Below are 9,769 nucleotides of genomic sequence, written 5' to 3'. Positions count from 1 at the left end.
CGGCAAACCCTGTATTTAATTCCGAGTTTGCAGCAGGAGCAACTTAGATTGGGCCCAAGTAGAGGCGGTCGTAAGTAGAGGTTCTACTGTACAGAGCACAGATTCCCAATATGCATACTAACACAAAGTAACAGAATATGGAGGGAATCAGCAGAAATTGCTAGTGCTTATTGTGCATGTGTATTAATCATGAAATGAGGTAATGATATAGAACAACTCTAAGTGATTTAGTGATTTAAGACATATAAAACAATTCAAACAACAATGATAAACTACTATTCCCATTTTTACAAATGAGAAAACTGACCGTGATCTAAGGATCTAGGAGCTTAGGTCTTCAGGATTAAAATACAAGAGGTTTCTCGTTAAATTGCACTTGTTGTCACCTCAGGATGATGGCTCCACTGCCATTTACAAACTTTCCAAGTGTATGGTTCTATCTGAAGCCCTCTTCAGGTCCTGCCTGTTGTTAAATAAAAGGACAGATGGAGCAGAATAATAACTGATGTCATAGATATATGGAAACCAAGTTCTGAAGCTTCTAGAACAACATGGTAGTTATTAGCAACGGAAAGGAAGGAATACATTGGAGGAAGGCGGCCACACTCAGAATGAAGCACTAAGTCGCAGGGCTTTTAAATATAAGAGCCATGAATCCATCTGGGCCTCAGAATAGTTTTTGTAAAGAGCAGCCCTGAATAAAGAACAGAAGCAGGAAGGAAAAGAGCATCCGACTGGAGTAGTTAACAGACACCTCAGGAAACTCCAGAAGTCCTGCTCTGGAGACTGAACAACCTAGCATAGCCATATGCAGATGGAAGAAGAATGGATGAGCCTGAGGAAACTCTTGAGAGCAGTGACGCAAATGAAGGTGGGCTAGATACTGAAGAACAGGGAGATAATGATGGAATCAAGGAGGAAATCAAGGAGGAAATAGTTGAAATTAATGAAGAAGATGCACATGAAATCAATGAGGAAAAGAAACAAAGTGATGAAATCAAAGATAGTGAGGAGGAGAAACATAATGATGAAATCGAAGAGTTGACACCACACCAGGAAAGTGGAGATAATGGCCTAGCAATGGACCAAGATGTCCCAAAGACAACAAGTTCTGATAAAGGTGAGGTGGAGCGACCTGAGAGCAAAATCAGCATTATTCAGCATAAGGAACTGATAGAGGAAAACCAGCAGCCTGACTTGCCTCCTGGCAGTGTAAGTGCTAGCATGTCATCTCTCAAAAAGGAACTTGGTCATGACTCCCGTCGTGGCAGCCAGCATAGCCAGCACCTCCCGGGCCATGAATCCCGCCGAGGCAGTCAGAGTCAACCTTTAATAGGCCAGGAATCCAGGCATAGCCAGCAGCAACCAGGACACGAATCTCGCCGAGGTAGTCAACCAGCTGGAGCCCAGGAATCCCGCCATAGCCAGAAGCTCCCGGGACATGAATCCCACCGCGGAAGTCAACAGCTCACAGGCCAGGAATCCCGCCATAGCCAGAAGCTTCCGGGACATGAATCCCATCGCGGAAGTCAACAGCTCACAGGCCAGGAATCCCGCCATAGCCAGAAGCTCACAGGCCAGGAATCCCGCCATAGCCAGAAGCTCCCGGGACATGAATCCCACCGCGGAAGTCAACAGCTCACAGGCCAGGAATCCCGCCATAGCCAGAAGCTCACAGGCCAGGAATCCCACCATAGCCAGAAGCTCCCGGGACATGAATCCCACCACGGAAGTCAACAGCTCACAGGCCAGGAATCCCGGCATAGCCAGAAGCTCCCGGGACATGAATCCCACCGCGGAAGTCAACAGCTCACAGGCCAGGAATCCCGGCATAGCCAACAGCTTCCAGGACATGAATCCCGCCGAGGCAGTCATCAATCCATTAGCCACCAGGTCCTACAAAGCCATAGACCTTCCACAACACAACCTATAAATGAAGTTGAAACCAAGGAGGACATGACATGGATTAGCCAAAGGACAGGGAAAGTTATGAAATGTGAAAGCCAGCAGACCAGTAGAATTTGGGAGCACAAGCCACTCTCTGAAATTTTGCAACCTCTTGGTTACCCGAAAAGTGTCGAGAAAGCAGCCGAGCAGCCTGCAGGAAAAGCACCTGCAGTAGCTCGTGTCAGCAGCCAAGAGTCAAAGCAGCAGCAACCGACAGAGGATGGGTCTTGGATCAGCAAAAAAACAGGGAAGTTATTGAAATCCACAGGTCAGCAGACAAGTAAAATCTGGGAGCGAAAGCCTCTGGCAGAAGTTCTTCGTCTTTCTCGCCAACCAGATGCCGATAGTGATGCTGCAGAAAAAGTGAAAACTGCCGAAGAAGTGATTGCTGCTCCCAAAGATTCGGAAGCTAAACCAGTAGAAGTGGCAGAGGTTCAGGAATCCCAGCAAGGTGATCAAGAGGTGGAAGGAAAGGAATCACAAGTGGAAGGAAAGAGAAAAGCTTCTAATAAAATGTCCGTAGACAAAACACTGCAGACCGATAGCAAAATAAGCGTTTTTAGACATAAAGAACTGGTGCATAAAAATGAACAGACAGACTTTCCTCCTGACACTTTACCCAGCAGTAGAACCTCTCTCAAAAACCAGCATGAATCCTGGCATAGTAATCAACAAGCAGAAGGACAGGGATCAAGACGTGGTAGTCAACAGGTAGAAGGCAAGAAGTCACAGCAGGAGAGTCAACAACCAGAAGGGCAGGAATTGATGGTTGAAAGCCAGCAACCAGATGCTCAAGGATCTCAACATGGAAGCCAACAGCTAACTGGACAGGAATCTCGGAGAGGCAGCCAACAGCCACAACAGCCAGATGAGAACAAGCCAGCACAACTTGAAAAGGAGCAAGTGCAGCCAGAGGACCATCAGAAACTTCCTGAAGAGGAAACATTCTACCTGGACAGAAAAACTGGTGTAGAAGTAAGATCTGCAAGTCAACAGACCAGCGAGAGTTTGTTCATAGACTACCTAACAAAAATATATGGCCCTCGATATGGCGAGGCTCCTCTTCCAGTAGGTGATCAACCAAAGGCTAAAGAGGATCAGCCCCCAGAGAGTGACGAAATCCAGGGGGAAGTTAAGGTAGAGGAGGAAGAAAAACAAGAACCAGTCCCTGGTGGGAGTGAAGAAGCAGAAGCGGAAGTACAGCAGCCTCCCCAACTAGAGGCCCAAGAGCCCCAAGATACAGAGTTGCAATCAAGTGGGCAACAACCAGAGGCTCCCGGGTCCCGGAAAGAGAGCCAACAGGCAGGTGGTCCCAGGTCCCGGAGAGAGAGCCAACAGGCAGAAGGGCCAGGGTCCCGGAGAGAGAGCCAACAGGCAGAAGGGCCAAGGTCCCGGAGAGAGAGCCAACAGGCAGAAGGGCCCGTGTCCAAGAAAGAGAGCCAACAGGAGGAGATGCCAGGGTCCCCAAAAGATAACCAAGATGAGGAGATACCAGGGTTCCCAAAAGAGAGCCAACAGGAGGAGATGCCAGGGTCCCCAAAAGATAACCAAGATGAGGAGATGCCAGGGTCCCCAAAAGATAACCAAGATGAGGAGATGCCAGGGTTCCCAAAAGATAACCAAGATGAGGAGATGCCAGGGTTCCCAAAAGATAACCAAGATGAGGAGATGCCAGGGTTCCCAAAAGATAACCAAGATGAGGAGATGCCAGGGTTCCCAAAAGATAACCAAGATGAGGAGATGCCAGGGTTCCCAAAAGAGAGCCAACAGGAGGAGATGCCAGGGTTCCCAAAAGAGAGCCAACAGGAGGAGATGCCAGGGTTCCCAAAAGAGAGCCAACAGGAGGAGATGCCAGGGTCCCGCAAAGAGAGCCAACAGGTGGAGATGCCAGGGTCCCGCAAAGACAGCCAACAGGTGGAGATGCCAGGGTCTCGGAAAGGCAGCCAACAAGTGGAGATGCCAGGGTCCCGCAAAGACAGCCAACAGGTGGAGATGCCAGGGTCCCGCAAAGAGAGCCAACAGGTGGAGATGCCAGGGTCTCGGAAAGACAGCCAACAGGTGGAGATGCCAGGGTCCCGCAAAGAGAGCCAACAGGTGGAGATGCCAGGGTCCCAGAAAGGCAGCCAACAGGTGGAGATGCCAGGGTCCCGCAAAGAGAGCCAGCTATTTGCACAGCATGAATCTCCACTACATACCCACCTATCTGTGGGTGAAATAACGGAACAACCAGGTCCCTCCGAAAGCCAAGGAACGCTAGGGAGCATTGTGTCATTTACCGAAGGGGAGGATGTAGCTCTGCAGACGTACAGCATAGTTTCTCTCCCGGACGGAATTTGGCTGAACAGGAAGACAGGCAAGTTTTTGGTAAGCCACGGTCAACAGACAACAGTCACTTCACTTTCAGCCTTGAATCAAATAGCATTGGAAGAGGCAGCAATTGCTTCAAAGCCATCTGGACTTGGCGCTGGCGGCGAGGGAGTGGTGGCCAAGGCCTTGGAAGTGCATCAGGACAGTGCTACAGCTGAAGCAAAGCCTGAAGAGGACCAGCCGCCACCTTTAAGCCAGGAATCCCGCCGTGCTAGTCAGCAGTCAAGGCACAGCCAAGGATCCCGCCGTGGCAGCCAGATTCCTTTGGAGCAAGAACCCAGTCCTGTCAACCAGCCAGCTTCTGATGACCAGAAGGAAGAGGGGCTCCAGGAAGCGGAGGAAGCTGAGGGAGAGCTGAGCCATCGCTTGAGCGAAGCAGCCCTGGAGAGCATAGCAGCAGCCGCCGTGGACGGAGAGGACAACGTATCTCAGCGGACTTACAGTTCCATTTCTCTAGCGAAAGGATCCTTTGTCAACAAAAGAACAGGCAGGTCGCTGGTATCTCAGCAACTGCAGACTGAAGAGTCTTCATTTCATAACGCTGGAGAAGCAGTGGAAGCACCCCAGGACGGTGACCAAGTACCTGAAGAAGACCAGGTTGAAAACCCTGAGCCAAGTGAACCTGAGAACCTGGGGGAATAGCAGGTGAAACAGCGGGAAAGAGAAGAAGGTCCTTATATGAGCAGACAGTTAGTCGATGGCTAAGGCCCAGCTTACCCTGTGAGTCATGAGCTGTTCCTGGAATCGTAGAGACCTGAGTGGCAGAGCCACCTGTATCCCCAAGAGATATCCACAGGAGTCACCATGTCCTGTTTTCCGAACAGAAGGCACAGTGGCTAGCAAGGGGAAGTGAAGTTCCTGGGAGCATGGTGGGCCTCTTTCGTCAGAAAAGCAAAGCCTTAGGCTGAAAGAAGCAGAATAAAAAACAAAAATGGGAAATGTGTACCTTCCTTTGTCTTTCAACGTATGCAAAATTCTTGTCCTTTCGGTTAATTTTTCAACATACCCAGGAAGCTCTTAAGAGGCAGGGGCTTTCAGCTGAGGAAGAAATGCAGCACAACCACATCGCGGGCACATTTAACTCATGCAGTTTTGACCTTATGGGGTTGAAGGGCGGCTGGTTGAAATCTTGCAAGGTTTCCTGGTGAAATTTTCAAAAACAAGAAATTCAGTAATAAGCAATCGAGGTTCTTGACAATTGTAATTCGCTCTACGCGGGGCTGCCCTTGAAGCTGACCCAGAAACTCCAGTGGGTGCAGAATGCCGTGGCGAGACTCCTTATGGGGTCCTTGCTGTGGGATCACATTCATCCAGTGCTTTACCAACTGCACTGGCTCCCGGTGGAGTACAGGGTCAGGTTTAAGGTGCTGGTTTTGACCTTTAAAGCCCTACGCAGCCTAGGACCATAGCTGTCAACCGTCCCTTATTTGGCAGGAAAGTCCCTTATCCCAGCGCTGTGACCCGCCGCTGTTTCAAAGGAAGCAGCTCCTCTCCCTCCCTCCCTGCCGGCCAGGGAGGTGCGAGGCTCCAACTGTGTTGCTTGGCTGCGTTGCTCACCCAATAAGGAGTCTAAGAACGACTGGGGGGTGGAGCTTGCATGCCTTGTGCTGATCAAATTGGCTGCGTTGCCTGGACACTTGCCTTTGCTCAGCGCTTCCCAGCGGAGAGATGACGGTGGTTTTCCTTGCTGCATCCCCTTTGCCGGTTCGCTGTGCTGTGGGAAGCATGAAGCTTGAGGCTTCGTTTGGCTGCTGGCTGGGCTTTCTGCCTTTGGCTTGGAGGGGCTCAGAAGTTGAACATACCTGTGCTCGGAAAATCCCTTATTTTGGCTGCTGATCCCTTATTTTCGAGGCTACTGATCCCTTATTTTCAAATCTGTAAGTTGACAGCTATGCCTAGGACCCTCGTACCTACGGGACCACCTCTCCTGGTCTGCCCCGCAGAGGACCTTAAGGTCCACAAATAACAACACTTTGGAGGTCCCAAGTCGCAAGATTAGTCTCAACTAGGGCCAGGGCCTTTTCAGTACTGGCCCCAACTTGGAGGAACGCTCCATCACAAGAGACCAGGGCCCTGCAGGACTTGATATCTTTCCTCAGGGCCTGCAAGACAGAGCTGTTCCGCCTGGCCTTTGGTTTGGACTCAGTCTCATCCTTATGTTTCCCTCCCCTTATGGTCTTGATCTATGGGCTACCTTTAAAATGAGGCTGCATGTTAAATTGCATTTTAACCTGTATTTTAAATTGGTCCCCCCCCCATTATGTTTTTACTGTGTTTTTTTGGTGTTTTTCGCTCTGAGCCTGGCTCTGGCCGGGGAGGGCGGGGTATAAATTATTATTATTATTATTATTATTATTATTATTATTATTATTATTATTACAATAGGCCCTCCAAGTGTCCCTGCTTTCCAAGGACTGTCCCAGATTTACAGAAGCCATCCCGGTTTCTGATTTGATCCCAAAATGTCCCGCTTTTCCTTATGATATCCCTATTTTCATCGGGGCAACCCAGTTATGTGGGCAGGGTATAAACAATAAATTTACTCTACTATAGAACAGGATGTCCCTATTTTCATCAGAGAAATGTTGGAGGGTGTGTTACAATACTGCATCCGAAATAAGCTTTGGCCCACCCTGTGCCATACATCTCCATAACCAAGGGATTCTCTCTTTTGAGAACCACCAAAAACACCAACAATAAAAACGGTCGGCTTTGTGCAGCAATCCATGTTCGATGACCACAGGTGACAATGACAGATCTGGAACTGAGGCCGGGCACTCTGCCCTTTGGGTCCCTTCCAGCCCTATAAGTTTATTATTCTGTGAAATAGCTACAGTAGGCACAAGAAAAGAAATAGCTTCATTTTGGTGCTTTTAGTTCGGTTTTAGAACATGTCTACTGGGGACCAAATAATGGGCGAAATTTTCGGATGAGGGAACCGATTAACAGTAAATTGTTTGGAAATTTTAGGATAGTATTCAGTTATCTCATCCTGTCAGTGCAAGGATTTCTGCTGATGTACTGGGACTTTTGCCCCTCTGCTTCCATACCCCACCTTCCCCAAATCTGCTCCAAGGGGATGATGATGATGATGATGATGATGATGATGATGATGATTACGTGGGAGGCACAGAGGGGACCATTCCATTGCACAACCAGAAATCCTTCCACTGACAGAATGTCTACTCAACGCTGCGTTGGATCCTGCCCTTGGCATCAGCCGACCTTCTTTTGGTGACTTGGAACAGGAGAAAGATGATAAATTCTTAATGGATATTATGAGGAGCAAAGCATTAAATATAAATGGAACAAGGTGGTTGGACTGTCAAATGTTTTGCAAACGGACAGTGACTAATTTGAGAAAAGGCGCTAAGGAGTTTGTGGCAGAGACTGAGAAAGTAACTTCATAAGCAGGATAAATGCAGCTGTTGAAGTTATATAACGACTGAGAAAATAAGCCCTAGTTAAACATGTGATTGTTTATTTTTTCAGTTGACTAGTGAATCTAGAACTTGATTGTGGCCCGGTAAATTCTTGAGCTCTTAACTCAGGAACGAAGAGAAAAAGAGAAAATGGGGCTTTTGGTTAGAGAAAAATAGGTTAGTCACCGAGCAAGTGTAGATCTTTTTACTCGGCAACTCCAGAAATGTTTTAAAAACATGACACAATGTGAGATTTTGGCCAGAATAATATCTGACTACACAGCCTTGAAACCTGCAGTTTACATGGTAGAGAAGATGGGGAACACACAGATCGGAGGTGGTTCAAGATTTATTTGTGAATTAAAAGAGAAATAAAACAATTTTCGTACTGAATTTTACCCCAGGGATGCATACATTTATAATTTGGGAAGCTGATAAAGCTTACACGAGGATTTATTAATAAGAGAAATGATCTATTGTAAGCGAAAGCAGGAGGGTGCGTGGGAGGAAATCATTTTTAAAATTAAGGATCTGGAATTGAAGGATAAGTTTAGTGGAAGCGAGGAGAATTGGAAGAAAGGCTGGAACCATCAGGAATAAATGAGCACAACTGGGGCAGGAAGAGGGTCTGGCACATATAATTCCTTCAGCATTTTTATAACGAAGATAGTTCTTAGATTGACTGTGGCAGTGGCGTAGGAATGGGGGCCAAAGGGGTGGGCCGCCCCAGGTGCCACCCTGGGAGGGGTGACAAGATGGCCGTCCACGTGTGCACCATCCGTACGGCCTGCCTCTCGCACGGTGACCGTAGGGGCTGCCGCACATGTGCAGTCCATACGGGATGCCGCTCATGCTGTGTTAGTTTCTGTTTGCCACTGAGCAGCTGCATAGAGTCACAGGACTCTGTTTACATTCCAGAGACCTTCCAGGCTGTTGGAATTCTCATGGGAAAGGAGACAGGATGTGACGTTAGTGGTTTCCTGTTCCTTTGTTCGGTTGCTCTCTGCTTTCACAGAGAGAGGATGTCTTTTCTGTCTGCGTAGCTTAGAAATAAAGCATAGCAGTGTAGCCCATACCTCTCGTCGGGAGGCGATTCCAAAGGCTCGGCTGGAAGATGAGGCTTTATCAGCCTGGCTGAGCGGAGATCCTGACATGCGGCAGCCTGTACGGTCGCTGTGCAAGAGGCAGCCCGTATGGACTGTGCATGTGCGGCATCCCTGTACGGACTGCGCATGTGTGACATTCCGTACGGAGTGCGCATTCGCAGGATGCCGCACATGTGCAGTCTGTATGGGCTGCGCCGCCCTGGGTGCTGGAGAGGGTTCCTCCGCCACTGGACTGTAGTAATAAATAGTACAGTAAATGATAAGTACCTGGCCACCGGCAGAAATCGTTTTGATGTTGAAAGAAAGGAAAAAACTCACTAATGTAAAATCAGACTATCCAACAGCAATTCTTAACCAGGATTACAAGGCTGTGGCAGCAACAACAATTGCAAAGAGGATCAATTTAATTATTGGCTAATAGATTAAGGAGGATCAAGACTGTTTTGTGAAAGCGATTTTGTAAAATCATATAAGGAGTACAATAAAGTTAATTTGTAAGAGTAATAAGCTTAAACGGTCTGCTATTTTTATATTTTTGCGTATGCATAAGGCTCATAATAGGGTTGAAAAAGAACTTCCAAAGGTAAATTTGGGGTAGAAAAAAGTGAGAGCAGGATAGTACAAAACCTTAAATTTTCTAAAATGGAATATTGTCATTTAGAAAGGGGCTCTGCATCAAGGGTCCCCCTTTAATCTGCATTATTTCTTATTTTTACTCAAGTGTTTGGCCTTGGCCATTTTAAATAATCAGGGTAAGATTCCATTCCCCAGAAAGTAAGATCATGCTGTGGATCACATCGTATTTTTTATGTTACTCTGGTCCTATAGGAGGTGAAATAATTGGACCTAAAAATGAATTTATTGGGGTGGGTGCTTAGAAGACAATGCTAAGAATACAAGTCAAACGATGTTTGGAGGTAAATGGAA

General features: G+C 47.7%; 1 protein-coding gene across 8 annotated transcripts; it reads left to right on the top strand.

The window, feature by feature from the left end:
• Positions 1-590: 590 nt before the first annotated feature.
• Positions 591-5,253, top strand: LOC309337990 (uncharacterized protein). 8 transcript variants are annotated; one of them, XM_081855086.1, is made up of 3 exons: positions 595-3,299; positions 3,336-3,396; positions 3,472-5,253. In XM_081855086.1, the coding sequence occupies exons 1-3, from the start codon at positions 826-828 to the stop codon at positions 4,954-4,956; spliced, it is 4,020 nt and encodes a 1,339-aa protein (XP_081711212.1). In that variant the 5' UTR covers positions 595-825; the 3' UTR covers positions 4,957-5,253. The 8 variants fall into 8 exon arrangements, with proteins under 8 accessions (XP_081711215.1, XP_081711210.1, XP_081711212.1 ...); XM_081855087.1 differs by having other exon boundaries at positions 602-3,299; positions 3,508-5,253; XM_081855089.1 differs by lacking the exon at positions 3,336-3,396 and having other exon boundaries at positions 591-3,249; positions 4,078-5,253.
• Positions 5,254-9,769: the final 4,516 nt, after the last annotated feature.

This window comes from Podarcis erhardii, assembly GCF_964252035.2.
Source record: "Podarcis erhardii genome assembly, chromosome: 1".
Taxonomy (NCBI): Eukaryota; Metazoa; Chordata; class Lepidosauria; order Squamata; family Lacertidae; genus Podarcis; species Podarcis erhardii.
Note: the sequence above shows the minus strand (reverse complement) of the source record. Positions and strands in the feature narration are given on the sequence as shown.

Bases quoted from the DNA above. Each gene is read 5' to 3' on its own strand.
- LOC309337990 (XM_081855082.1), top strand. From the start codon at position 826: ATGGATGAGCCTGAGGAAACTCTTGAGAGCAGTGACGCAAATGAAGGT. The intron at 1,646-1,678 runs GCCAGGAATCCC...AGAAGCTCACAG, and splicing joins CGGAAGTCAACAGCTCACAG to GCCAGGAATCCCACCATAGC.